At 47.4% G+C, this 14,171-nt stretch overlaps 1 protein-coding gene across 1 annotated transcript in view; it reads left to right on the plus strand.

Moving 5' to 3' along the window:
- LOC102885244 (nodal modulator 1) overlaps nucleotides 1-14,171 on the plus strand; it is a 49,444-nt gene that overhangs the window by 28,831 nt on the left and 6,442 nt on the right. Inside the window, exons 17-27 of the mRNA XM_006910911.3 lie at nucleotides 1,210-1,273; nucleotides 1,865-1,960; nucleotides 3,734-3,949; nucleotides 4,050-4,132; nucleotides 5,004-5,163; nucleotides 5,288-5,414; nucleotides 6,816-6,929; nucleotides 7,859-7,986; nucleotides 8,924-9,065; nucleotides 12,820-12,903; nucleotides 14,048-14,158. Coding sequence (XP_006910973.1) covers nucleotides 1,210-1,273; nucleotides 1,865-1,960; nucleotides 3,734-3,949; nucleotides 4,050-4,132; nucleotides 5,004-5,163; nucleotides 5,288-5,414; nucleotides 6,816-6,929; nucleotides 7,859-7,986; nucleotides 8,924-9,065; nucleotides 12,820-12,903; nucleotides 14,048-14,158 — 1,325 coding nt within the window. The remainder of the gene's footprint in view (nucleotides 1-1,209; nucleotides 1,274-1,864; nucleotides 1,961-3,733; nucleotides 3,950-4,049; nucleotides 4,133-5,003; nucleotides 5,164-5,287; nucleotides 5,415-6,815; nucleotides 6,930-7,858; nucleotides 7,987-8,923; nucleotides 9,066-12,819; nucleotides 12,904-14,047; nucleotides 14,159-14,171) is intronic.

Below are 14,171 nucleotides of genomic sequence, written 5' to 3' on the forward strand. Positions count from 1 at the left end.
CCTCTTATTTTTTGCCTTGTGTTTTCAAGGCTGACATTGCCTCAGAAAACCTGATACGTGGAAGGAAGGAAGGCCAGGAAAGGGACGGTCAAAAGTTTTCCACGCCTCCTCCTCCAGAGAACTTCTTTTATGTCTGATTGGCCAGAACTGTGTCACATGGTTACTTCTAGCTGCAAGAGAGACAGGGACAGTTGGATATGTTGCTGAGGCTGGGCACATTGCCGCCCTAAACACAATCCTGGATCTGATATCATGGAAGGACAGCACTGAGGAAGCAATGAGCAAGTCTGTGGTTCAGATGCTGTTCTCTTCTTAAATGCTCTCCCTCCCCTCACCCCCCACTCTTCCCTGCCTACCTGCCTTCATGCCTGCTCGCCTTCCTACCTGTCTGTTCTAGGTTCAGAGATTACTTCTGCAGGGGAGGATGGCCCTCCAGTGTCGTTTAGATCCCTGCTGTGCTCACAGTGCTCAGTTCTTTCCCTTTACTGCACTTAGCACAGTGGGTTTGCTCGTGGCTGTCAAATTTCTCTCTCTCTTTCGCTCTCACTCACTCACTCACTGTGGACGGGAAGCCCCATGGCAGCCGGGGTGGTATCTGTTTTGTCCCCTGCTGTATACCAGTACCTAGTACAATACCTGGATTATAGTAGGCGCTCTGTTAATTTTGTCAAATAGACGAACAGACAAAATGAATGGAGAAACCTACTCACTTTTCCTACTGGTAATTGCACTGGGGCTTATCAGTTGACGAAAACAGCAGAGGTCAGGGTTTTACAGGAAGTACGGGCAAAAGTGTTGGTTCATATTGTTTGGGGGACTTGAGGAGATACCTTGATAGACTTTGCTTTGTCCTGAAATAGACTCTTTAAGCAGAAAATTCTCAGTCTAAGTTGCAGTAGAAATGTACTTCCTGTTCTTGTATGCATATCTGTTAGCTTGGTCTGTGTGAATTAAATGGCCACAGCGAGTTGTTAAATCATGGAAATGACAGTCCTGAGCTTGGGAGTGGGCCGTTAAATGGATTAGGTCATGGTCACAGGGAAGAAGCCATTCTCGGCCAGCGGCAAAGGCCTTGCTAGCCCTGTTGCTGCACATCTGTTGTGTGGTGTTGGTCTCTGGTGAGCTGCTGCCTTTGGATTTCAAATGTTGCAGTTGCTTAGTGTGATAGATGCCCTGCTCTGAAAATTACTTTTGCTTTCCTGGCTGCAGGCGTGTACAAGGTGACCCCACGCTCCTGCCACCGGTTCGAGCAGGCGTTCTACACCTACGACACGTAAGCTGGTATTCATTGCTCTGTGGTGTTTGTGTGCCTTCCCGGAGAGCGGGCGTGCCTCTCTTCTCTGGTCATTTCTGAGAACAAAGGAATTTTTGTATTTTTTTCTGGAAGAGGTAAGATTAGGCATGAAAAAGAATTTCTAGATAAGGATTTTAAGAAACTTCGGTAAATTATTGAGAAAATGGAGGGAAGATCTCTTTCTTAAGAATTTCTGTAAACCCAGGATAGAAAGCTGTGGTTTTGACTTGGCTTAAATAAAATCTTTGTTAAATCTTCCTCCAGCCCTCACTGATGAGAATTCTCAAGCTTTAGCCCAGCACTTTTATATTTTTGCAAATACCGTGGGTTTCACTGGGAATTGGAGGCATAAAGTTTTGGATTGGAGAATTTGGTTTTTTTATGTTTTCTTTGTTTTTTTTTTTTTAAACACTCGTATGTTTTTCAGGAGTCATTTCGTCCCAAACTAAGAGCAGTTTGACGCAGTGTATTGCCGAGTGGGAAGGTTGCTCACAAAGGGTGTGTTCGTGATCGTTTCAGAACGACTAGGTGCTGTCGCTAGTGCTTTCTTTCCACGTCTTTGATTTATAGGTCTTCACCCAGCATCTTGACGCTGACAGCCATTCGCCACCATGTCCTTGGAACTATCACCACTGACAAAATGATGGATGTCACTGTGACTATCAAGTAAGACTATCAAGTGTCCCTGGTGGGCTGAGCGTGGGAGGGGGGTGGACCAGGCCTGGGGGCTCCTCTGATAGACTCTTTGAAAATTATTTTTGATTTCTTATCTCTTAGTGTACACACAAATGGCCTTCTCTCTCATACATACGTGACACAGCTATATATTTACAACAGCTTTGATCCTCTCCTTTTATGATTTAAGAATTAACCGTGGGTGAGGAGGAGCCCTGTGACAGCTCGTCTCGGTGTCTTAAATTTCTGTTTGAACTCTTTACACTTCTGCCTTTGCTAGGGAAAAAAAAAATCTCTGGTTTATTCATTGTATTTTAAGTGTTTTAGCAAATTTTTAAAAAATTGCCTACTTTTCTTAGACCTCTTCTCAGAGGCTTGGGAAATAGAGATGGCACCTGATGTAAGGAAGGTCGCGAGAGACAGAGGATGTGAAAGGCTGCTCCGCACTGAGGGTCGGGAGTTTTTGCGGTGTGGTGAAGTGCATCCGACACCCCAATTTTCTTGAGAAAGGGGAGCTTTTTGGCAACGTGACCATCTTTGTCAGATAGAATGGAAATCTGAATAACTTTCTCCGTCCTTACCCTGACCGAGGTTGCCTTTCTAGCTCTCTCTCCATCTTTCTGTCCACCACCCTTTCCCATCCATCCTTTTGGAAAACATTTATTGTGAGTCTCCCGTGTGACTACTGTGACGGGGTGTAGGCCACAGCTCCTGCCCTCGTGGAACTTAGAGTCCCATGGGGGAGGCAGACGGTAGTCCAGGAATCACACCCAGGACCGTAAAATTACAAGGGCGATAAGTGCTTTGAATTTGACCTTGCTGGGGTTGGGAGGTATTCAGGGGAGGCAGGCTGCTTGGTAGCGGCCAGCCCATGCTAAGTCGGAGCCATCTTTTTATAGCAGAGGTCATATTGGTCCTCTCCTGAGAACTCCAGGGGTTTCTCCTCCACTCACAGCGAAACCCAGGGTCCACGCTCAGGTCCGCATCTGCGAAGCCCCAGGCTGACACCAGCTTCCCCTGGGACCCCCGCCTGTTCTGACTGCCCTGGGTCCCTTTGCCCAGGCTGCCTTGGTCTCCTTGCCGTCCCTTGAGCATGCTGAGCGGCTCTCCCTCCACGACTCCACGGACTCCACATTTGCGGTCCCCTGGCCCGACACGCTCCTCACCCGGGAGGCTGCATGCCTGCTTCCTCCCTTCTTCAGCTCTTTGCTCAGGCTCATCTGCTCAGAAAGGCCTCAGCTGACCCCCTAAAAATAGCAGCCCCGTGCCCCCAGCACCGCTTCCACACGCTTTCTTTTTTTCGCTTACCCATCATCTGACATCAGTCTGCCTTCAATCGTCCACCTCTTCCCGCTAGGACGTGGATTCCGCAGGGTCGGGGAGTGTCGCCTGTCCTGTTTATGGCTGTGCCCCAGTGCCTGCTTCTCTAGCAGAGGTTGCGCTCAGTAAAGGCTGAATGAACGACAGAAGGTGTGGTGTGCAGAGAACTCCCAAGTCCTCAGGAAATCTGCCAAGTTTTCACCAAGTCATAAAGCCAGGGGTATTTCATTCCAGCCTAGATCCACCATATTTGGCAGCCATCATGCAGAAGTTTAGTCTTCTGGATTTTGTTTATTCAAAATGAGAGAAGACTGTGCCACATGGTGGCATTACTGAATGTTTTTGGTTTTTTACTTACGATGACCACTTGTAGATGTGTCAGATTCCTGCCAGCGACAGGAACAAGTGACCACATCCTCTGGGCGGCTCCTTCCTTTCCTCCAGGTCTTCCATTGACAGTGAACCCGCCTTGGTCTTAGGCCCCCTGAAGTCTGTGCAGGAGCTGCGGAGGGAGCAGCAGCTGGCCGAGATCGAGAGCCGCAGGCAGGAGCGTGAGAATGGCAAAGACGAAGGCGGAGAAGGACGGACCAAGCCCCCTGTCCAAGAGATGGTGGATGAGTTACAAGGCCCCTTCTCTTATGACTTCTCCTACTGGGCCCGGTAAGCTGGCCTGGGCTTCTCTCCGCAGTGTCCTCTGTTCTGACGCTTTTCCTAATGGAGGGACAAAACCCACCAAATTGAAGTATTTTCATTATTTCAGGTCTGGAGAGAGAATCACTGTCACACCCTCGTCTAAAGAGCTGCTCTTTTACCCGCCTTCCATGGAAGCCACCATTAGTGGAGGTAGATGTCAACTCAGTGAGCCAGTGGCACACCTTTGCAGCTGTCCCTTTGCTTGCATTTAAGAATTTATTCTGCATTGTTGTGAACAATGGAACCGTCTTCGTAAGGCACCTTAAATCCCCTTTGACACGTAGATATTACTTTGATGAATGAATAAGTGAATGAGTGAGTGAATGAAATCAATAAGAGGAACTTTTGCTGTTAGAAGGGGGTGATCTTTTTTGGAGAAGGACTTGGTTTTCTTGACATTACCAGGTTGACACCAGAGGCTGGTGAAAAGCAAAACCATCAGTTGCTGAAATGTGAGCATTAGTCTTCCTGTGTCCGAACTGTTCCTGACGTTTGTATTTTTTGTTGGGGGTGATGGGAGGGTCTTTTTAGGGCCAGATAATGAGAAGTGCTTGCTTTAGCAGCATTTGCCTTTCGGCTACCCATAGTTTTTTCTAGCATTATGGGTTCATTAAATTCTGGGCGTTTGTGTGGGTCACATTTGGAAGCAGTGTGTGTGGAAGATCCTGGCTATCTCATGGGCAGCGCTTGTCCGCCTCGGGTCCTCTGAGGTCGAGTGGCACGGCCTCTTGTCCACTGGAAAGGCATGTGAGAGCCGAGGGAGAGGGGCCGTGAAAACCCAGCCGAAGCCGTTAGGCTTGCCTGCTAACAGCCTCGACAGTTAAACAGGGCCTTGCGAGGATGGACAGGCTTGGGCCACTTCTAGTTATTGAGGTTTCTGATTGACTAACCCACCTCGTTTGGAGGCCAGCTTCAAATAGCTCAGTTCCAGGCCTGTCTTTAATGGGAAGCCCCAGCCAGAAAGAAGGCTCCCTTCCCTCTGCAGCTGTCGTATTCTTCTGTTTGCTTCTCTCGTTTTTAGAAAGCTGCCCAGGGAAGCTGATTGAGATCCATGGCAAAGCAGGCTTATTCCTCGAAGGCCAGATCCACCCAGAGTTGGAAGGAGTCGAGATTGTCATCAGTGAAAAGGGGGCGAGTTCCCCCCTGATCACAGTCTTTACTGATGACAAAGGTGCCTATAGGTAAGTCCCTGATTAAGAAATACCTGCTTGAGGCCAGTTGGGGAGCCCATTTTCCTTGGGGTAGGAGATGCTTCCTCCAGCATGTGGACAAAGCCATCTCTAGCATTTACTCTCTTTTGTTCAGTGTTGGGCCCCTGCACAGTGACCTGGAATATACTGTGTCCTCACAGAAGGAGGGGTACGTTTTGACCGCGGTGGAAGGGACCATCGGAGACTTTAAGGCTTATGCCTTGGCTGGAGTAAGCTTTGAGGTAACACTACATGTTTTTGAAAAGCATTTTATTAGGGTATGATTGACATACAATAAACTTCACATAAAGTGTATAATTTGATATAATATCAGCATAGGTCGGACATATGAAAACATCACCACAATCAAAATAGCGAACACATCTGTCATCCTCCAGAGTTTCCTTGTACCCCTGGTACTCCAGAGTTTCCTCGTACCCCTGGTACTCCATCCCTCTCACCCCACCCTGCTGATCTGATGCTTTTTGTCCTTATAGATGGTCTTGCATTTTCTAGAGTTTTATATAAACAGAATCATACAGGTCGTCCTCTTTTCTTTCACTGGCATAACTTGGAGGTCTGTTATTTGAGCGTGTTTGCATGCCTTTTGGGAAGCGTTTTAAGCTTTCTTCCTTAACAAAGGACACAGAACGTTCCTACTGTGCTGTTTGATGTCTTCTCTTGTTCCTCTGTTCTTGGGAAGAAGCAGGCTCTGAGAAGTGCAGAGTAAGCCTAGAGATGCTTGAGTATAAAGATTTTCAGTCAGGAGGACAAAGGAAAAGAATGGCTGATTACTTCACATAAAAAATTACAATTCTGTGTTGCAGAATGTATTTTGTACCACACTGAAAGATGGTCAGACCAAGAAGGAATATTTATACCCTAAATAATATTTCCAATTTATAAAGAAATTCTAAAGTTGATAAGGAAAAAACCCAGTTGAGAAAAGATGAACAAAGAAAATAAAAAGGCGATTCACAGAAATAATACACGTGACTAATAAACGTAGAAGAAAAGCTCAACTTTGGTAGTGACTGAGAAACACAAAATTACCATCGAAACACTGGGTTTTGAGTTACATTTGCAAAAATTAAGACAATATCCATGTTTTAGAGAGCATGTATTTTCCTGCGCATGGATGACTTATGATTATAGCCGCTTCGGAGTACAATTTGATGGCATCTTTCTGAATTTAAAGTACATATACCCAGCGGTTCTACTGCTAGGAATTGGCTGTTCAGATTCAGAAGGAGAGAACCTTTCAGTTGTGTCTCCTTTTCCATCGCAAAGATGGTTTGCTGGCCTCTGGTTTAGAATGCTGTGCGGCCGCTAACCAGTGAGGCAGATCCTCTGTCAGTGGACTGATGCAGGGGTGGCCAGCACACGAGGCTGAGGGAAGAAAGCGTGTGGAGCACGTGGGTGCCATCGTTTCCCCCCCTCCCCTGTGACGTTTCTAAGCTTCACGTCCCAGAAGGCTGCACACCTGCAGTCATCAGTTATCCTGGGGTGAAGAACAGACCCTTTGTTACCCCAGTGAATAACAACAAAAGAGAACCCATGAGAATTACCTCTTGACTTGTGAAATGTTGTCTTCTTGGCTAACACGAGTTAACTTCACCCTGGTATCCCTTTCTCACTGCCAGATCAAAGCTGAAGATGACCAGCCCCTCCCTGGGGTCCTCTTATCCCTCAGCGGTGGCATGTTTCGTTCCAACCTCTTGACGCAGGACAATGGCATTCTGACGTTCTCAAACCTGGTAAGGTGTCCTGTAACTGAGCTCCTGCCCATCTTCCCCATGAGGGAGCAGGGACGCGGTGTGTGTGACTTGCGCGTGGCTTGCTTGACAATGTGAGAACAGCGCACCAGCGTGGAGCGTTTGAAGCTTCTCAGGGGACTAAATGTAATCAGAATGTTGCTCTCACAAGAACTTAATGCTGCTGATTCCTGTTCCTTTCCACACGCACTTCTCGTTTTCTGGTCACCCACTTGTCACAAAGACAATGTAATTAATGACACTGGCCACACTAGCTCCTGTCTCAGGCGTCCCTTTGCTTTACCGTAGGATCTCGTCGTTTATAATGATGAGTCTTGGTTGGCGGTTAGCTTGTGTTTCTTTTGCAAAGCACGCTCTGTATAGTGGCGGATAGCACCAATTTTTTATTCCAGATATAGTTTGAGCCCCTGGCTGGCGAGGGCTCAGGAGGTGCATGCACATTAATTGTCCATCTTGTCAGTCCTGGGAATAAAGTGACTGTTGTAGGGACGTCACAGATAGGCGGTGTGGCGTATCCAAATGACCACGTGCTATGTAGTCATGCACACCCAAGTTCAAGTCTTCCCTCTGCTACGTACACTTGCTGTGTCACCTCAGGCAAGTTACTTGGCCTCTCTGAGCCTCAGTTTCTTCATTTCTAACATTCAAAGATGATTTTTATCTCTGAGTTCCTGAGGCGCATGAGAATGACAGCAGCTATTGTTAGAATTCTAAGTGCCGTTCCTGTAACTGTGGGAGAGGTAGAGGTACCATTTCTGTCCGTCTGGGACGCCCCACAGCCCTTGTGGCATAATTCCGGTCCATCATGACTTTAGTTGCCCGCTTTTAAGCCAGACCTAGATGTGGATGCGGAGGTCGTCTCTTGGCAGAGCCCTGGCCAGTATTACTTCATTGTGGTTGTCTCTTGGCAGAGCCCTGGCCAGTATTACTTCAAACCCATGATGAAAGAATTTCGGTTCGAGCCGTCCTCCCAAATGATCGAGGTGCAGGAGGGGCAGAACCTGAAGATCACCATCACCGGGTACCGAACAGCCTACAGGTAGGCAGCCCCGGCCCGCGCCCTTCGTCCAGGCCTGGGCTGTGCGTTCATACCCAGGCCCCTGTTGTCTGGATGCTCAGGCCCGCCTTCGTACTGCTTTTCTTTGGGAGGCCAGGAAGATAAGATGCGAGGCCCACAGGTTGTCGACTGCCGCCCTTCTGATATCTCAAACTAGTGATTCAGTCACAAAGTTCCTGCTTCGAGATTGGCCTGTGAGAGCCCGTGTAGTTGCTTAAAGGTTTTATTTCTTAGAAAAATTGGAAACGTAGATTAAATTGTTAAAAGGAGGAAATACATTCACTTGACTTCAAAATATTGAGAAGAGTATATAATGTAAAATTTCCCTCCTATCCTGTCTCCCAGTGACTCAGGTTTTCCAGTGTTTCTGAATTCTTCCAGAGATAGTTTATGCAAATACTAGTGTGTGTGTATGTGTGTGTGTAAGTTGTATGTATATTTATATTCAAAGACACACACACTTACTTATTTGTATATACATATAAAAGCGCTTAAGATGGAGATTAATCAGGAGCGGGTTCAGAAAAATGGCCCATTTTCAATCGAGTATGCAGCATAAAAGAGAAAGTAATTTATTTCCATTTTATTGACTATTCCATTATTTAAAATAAAGCTTAACAAAAGTAAAGTAAAATGGAATAAAATAAAGCTTAGCCTTTTAAAATTACAATTTTCTGGCACGTCTCTTAAAACGTATGAGAATAGAAATTGATGACATCCTCCTGGCTGGCTCGAGCTTGGCTCAGTTTGCGGTGACACAGCTAGACCTGAATTGCGTGGGTCACAGGGGCACAGTTCTCCACTGAGCTGTTTTGCACCGGAAATCGTCGGTAAATGCAGGCCACTTTACCTGAGACCCTTTGTGTGCTTCGGGAAGCTACGGGAGTGTCATGTTCCGTTTCTCCTCTTGTCACTCCAGCTGCTATGGCACAATTTCTTCTCTGAACGGAGAACCGGAGCAGGGTGTCGCTGTGGAAGCGGTGGGACAGCGTGACTGCGCTATTTATGGAGAGGACACCGTGACAGACGAAGACGGGAAATTCAGACTGCGCGGATTGTTGGTGAGACTCGGAACACGTTTCATTACGGGGTTTGTCATACTGTGTTCAGAGGTGTCTTGTGGTGCCCCCAACACTGCTAGGAATGGGCTGGGCGCGAGGGTGGGGAAGGCGGTAAGGTTCTAGAACCCTCCCAATTTCTTTCTTAACTGACACATCCTACCTTTTGTTTAGCTGACACGTTGGGTTGGGGTTTTGCGGCAAAATAAAGTTGATAGCCCGTGGGCTTGCTGCAACTTGTGCCTCACACTGGGTGGTTATAGCTCAGGCCTGCGCCCTCAAACCAAAGGCCCATGGGGCCAGAAGAGCAGTGCCAGTGGCTGGGGAGTCTGGGTGCCCGGCAGGGAGTGGTGAGGACTGCGGCGACCTGCGGAGGGGCGTGGCCCACGTAGGGGGGCGACAGACCGAGGGTGGCCACGGTGTTCCAATTTTTAAAAGCGGAGTCAGCAGTGCAGATTTCCATCTCCTGATTTTTAGTTGTTAACAACTAATTTTTAAATAAAATCCTAAACTTCTTTGGGTGGGCCGAACATTCAACTTATTTGCCTTTTTGGATGCAAATAACATTAGGTTATAACATTTGGTTTAGGATTTATGGTGCTTTTTTCCTCAGTTTTTATTTGTACATTCATTCATTTGCTCATTAATCAGACACTCAGTGTGCACTGAAACGGTCAGAGAGAGAGAAGGTGGGGTGGATAGCACCCACTGGACGGGGCCACTTGGATTTGGGGTTGGGTCCCCAGCCTTTCAGGTTCACAAATGGCATATTCTTAGTTGACCGCAGAGACAGTCGTGCATCTCTTGGCAGTAGACTGCTTTTTGCCCAAATCACATGAGCAGAGATGCATATCAGTGCACTATTTTATTGAGATACGCGGGGATGACACTATTTTTTCCAAAAGATGAGAATACTCATGTTCCGTGTCCAGGATACCCCCAGTCTCAGATGTTGGGGTACCTGGAATGCAGGTCGGAAGGTTGCCTGGTGAGCCAGGAGCAGTCAGGCTGAAGGAGGAGGATGGACTTGGGGTCTGGTCCAGCTGGCTGCACACCGACCCGGTGGGCTCTGCCCGCCACTCCCCCTCTGTGGAGTGTTCTCATCAGAGTCATCCACATGACCGATGCTCCCTCCGCGCTGTCCTCTGCCCTGTGGGAGCCCTGCCCGTGCCGCTGTGCCCTGCTGTCCCCAGGCCCGCTTTCCTGCCTTGAGGCAGTGCTTGCGCAGGGAACAGGAGGGGCGGCTGGCAGCCTGGGTGTTCTGCCTCGTGCTGGCTGCAGCCGGGGCCCAGGGACATGCGACAGGTCATTAGCACCAGCCTCTCTGTGTCACGCGTTTAGTGTAAGCCCAGCCTTTGCAATTTTGTCCTTCGCTGGCCACACAAACGCTTTCCTGCTCCACTCTTTCTGAGTTGGAACCCTGCTTCTGCCATGTCTTAGCTGGATGAGTTCAGGCAAGTTTTTTATCCTTTCTGTATCTGTCTGGTCATCTGTAAAATGAGGATGAGCATGATGTCTGCCTTACGGAATGGCTTGAGTATTCAGTGAGTGAAAACACGTGTGACAAACAGAGTGGCGCCTGGCACATCAGCTCAGTAAATGGTCAAAAAGGAAGAGCAGCGCCCTCCCGAGGCGGCCCTCACTGGAACCGTGAGCCTGGGGCTTTGGTCTGCGGCTTTCCCACCCTGAGGTGGTGATAGCAGGAGAAGGGGCCTGGGAGGCGCTGCTCTAGTTCTGTCTTAGGGGAGCCCCCTCACCCCGGCCCACCTCCGTGCTCTTGGCTTACCTCGCTGTCATGGTTGCAGGAAGGCCAGTATTGCGTCACCTCCCGTGTGCCCCGCCACCAGTGTCTTGCTGGCCCAGGCATGTTTTTTTAAACTCACCACTGTAACATTTTATTTAATTAAACTGAATATAGTTTTCTCCGCCACCTCAGCTGATTTCCATTTGTACTGATGCTCCCAACACCCGCCTCCTCCTTCTAACAGGTGTTAATTCACTAACACTTTCAGGATTTTTTAGAGTCACCTCCTTGTGGCAAGCCACAGGTTCTGGAGGAATAGTGTTAGTCGCTTCTCATCCGGGGTTTGGGATGTGAATTTGCCAGTCTCCAGAGGACCATAGGCTGGCGACCCCTTGTCGAAGATTTCCTAAGGATTTGGATCCCAGGTGGGATCCATTTGTTCATTTGAGCTTTCTGGGCAGTGTGCTTGTCTGGGCAGGTTGGGTGAGAAGCTACACCACCAGGTGCTGTTGCCAAGGGATGCACTCGGCCACGAGAGAGGTCGGGCCAGTGAAGATGGGAGCGGCTGCCCGGTGGGCTCCTGCCTGGTCCAGGCACCCGGGCCAGTGGGCAATGCCACTTCCCAGCTTCTGCATTCTTGTCTCCTTTTCTTCATGTATCGCCCTGAACCCAATGCTGCCAATCCTAACTGAGCTATAAATTGAATTAATATGTCCATTGGTGATCATAAATTAGATCCTTTTTAAAAAAAATAATAACTTCTTTGCATTTGTAAAGGTACCATGTGCTCATTATAAAGTAGTTTAAGCAACATGTCCAAAAAGATAAAACTTTCGAAAGAGGGAAAAAATACCACCTGGAATTGCCCCGTTTAATGCAGAGTGAATGCCATTTCTGAGGCTGCTCTGTCTGCAATGGACACGATCACAGTGCACATTATCTTAGGAGACCAGACCTGTATTATCCGTGCTCGTTTAAAAATAAACGGTCACATTCTTAGAGTTCTCCCCTCTCGGGTGCATATAGACACCTATGAACCCAGCTGTGCTGCTGGTGATCGGAAATTGGTTGTTTTAAAAGTTGTTTTGTTTTGTTTTGTTTTTTTAAAAAATCCCAGCCTAGTATAAGTGATCTATCATCCTTTGGGGCAAGATACAGATATTTTCTTTTAATAAGTATGTAAGAAAAAATAATCCAGAAATTTACAAACAGTGAGTTTATTTATAGTAAAGCCTTACTTTTAATCTGAATTATGGTTTGATTTTCAGTCTTCTAGAGATTCTCCTTTGAACTCATACCTCTCTATCAGAGCTGCCACTAGCCAATACAGCAGTATGAAAAGCAAACCAAAAACCTCATTCCTTCGAGGAAATTTACTTCCATCTCTTGGAAAATTGTTATCATGTGCTGGCTTTCTTAAAAGAAAATACTGTTGTCTGCCAGAAATTATTTGAGTTAATATATGTACATTCTCCATGTGTACAATGTCAAAAGAAAAGTTTTATAGTGGTGACTTTTTTGGCAAACATGATATATGCCTGTAAATTAGAGTAATAGAATAAAAAGTATAAAGAAGAAAATTTTTTTAAAAAAGGAAAAAACCTGAAATCTCTCTTCCTGGAAATAAAATCCGTGATAAGCATTTGGGAGTGTCATTCCAGATATCATTTGATGCACATATACAGAGAGAGGGGAGGGGTGGACAGCAAAGAAAGAAGAATTGTATCAGAATAAGAGCACATCATGCTTGGAATAAGGAACTGCATTTAGTTTTCCTTGGGTAGAAGAAAGTGAATTGGGATCGGAGGAATCGCAGAATGTCAGATAAATGTTTCTTCATCAGGGTGCTTTTTAAAGGAACTCTCCAGAATGTTGATGGGCCCTGCCGACTGGGGACTGAGGTGGGGCAGCAAAGTTCCCATCCTGGTCAGGGCCTGCGGTCAGAAGAGGCTCAGATCAGGTTGCTTGTGGCGAATCTTTCTCTGGAGAAGTGACACCTGCGTTTGTTTGCAGCCGGGCTGTGTGTACCACGTTCAGCTCAAGGCGGAAGGCAATGATCACATCGAACGGGCCCTCCCCCACCACCGGCTGGTTGTGGTAAGGCATGAAATGCCCCAGTGGATCGGGGTGCGATTGCGTCCCTGATCAGAGTCCTTTGGTGCTCCTCTCGCTGATGGCTTTGCATCTGTTTTGGGGGGATCTTCAAATCCTAACTAAGGGTCCTCTTAGAACAGTGCCATCTTCCCAAGCAGCATCTCACGTGGGTTTTTAATGAACAGCGCGGCTGTCATGCATCCAGAGAAGGTGTTTGAACTGTCATTTCCCCACTTCCCCTGCAAGCTCCGATCATCATTCAGCAAGTGCAGGATCTTAAGGCACAAGTAGCATCTCCAGTCAAGGGAGTATGATAAAGTAAACATGGGCTTAATGCTCTTTCCCCATGTTCATTCACATTGTTTTTCCCATTTGGTGGGCGGAGTCTTGAAATTTCAGATAATATCTTAGCTAATTGATCCCTAAAGAGGCAGCCCTCCAGGTCACAGGAAGTGACTGGGAATCATTTAAAGTGAAGCTTTTCTCCAAGGAATAACTCTCACTTGCTACACTGGGGGGCTCGGGTGGGACAAAAGGGACTGCCTCTTGGCGGCCTTATTAGGCGGCATTAAGTTAGGGAGGGAGATGGTGAACCATTCAGGACTATTTGGCCTAGCAAGTGGGTTTTCCTGACATCTTCATGGCATCTGGCATTTTAGATGGCTGTGATGGCTACATTTTACAATTTTATATTTCCTTGCCGTGGTGACTTAGGCCAGGATCACAAGCAGTCGTGTGGACTGCGGCCTGGCAGGTATGAACGAGTGACAGACAGGAGAGCACATGCTCACCCAGATGGGGCGGACATGGCTCAGCTCCTGCTGATCGTGGCCAAGCGAAAACATCTCCCTCTTTTTTCAAGGGAAGCTGGAAAGTCTGGCTTTTTTTGAATATGAAAAGTTTTTAAATGGTGGCAAGTAATTAAAACTAAGAAAATAAATGCTGAGCTTGTCAGAATGTCTGTGGGCCAGGGGTAGCCCGTCTACTTACTGTCAGTTTGTGACCTTGAACTTTGGCTACTTCTGTAGCGAACTTGGCTCTCTTAATAGAAGAAGTGAAGTTCGTTATGAAACAGCCCTGGGATGTCACAGCTGGAGCAGCAGATCCTCTTCCGGCTTCCTCGGACCAGCATTCCTTCTCTTTCTAGGTCGGGAATAACGACATCGACGATGTAAACATCATAGTTTTCCGGCAGATTAATCAGTTTGATTTAAGTGGCAATGTGATCACTTCCTCCGAGTATCTTCCTACGTTATGGGTAAGGCCAGTTT

Source organism: Pteropus alecto, unplaced genomic scaffold, assembly GCF_000325575.1.
Source record: "Pteropus alecto unplaced genomic scaffold, ASM32557v1 scaffold34, whole genome shotgun sequence".
Taxonomy (NCBI): domain Eukaryota; kingdom Metazoa; phylum Chordata; class Mammalia; order Chiroptera; family Pteropodidae; genus Pteropus; species Pteropus alecto.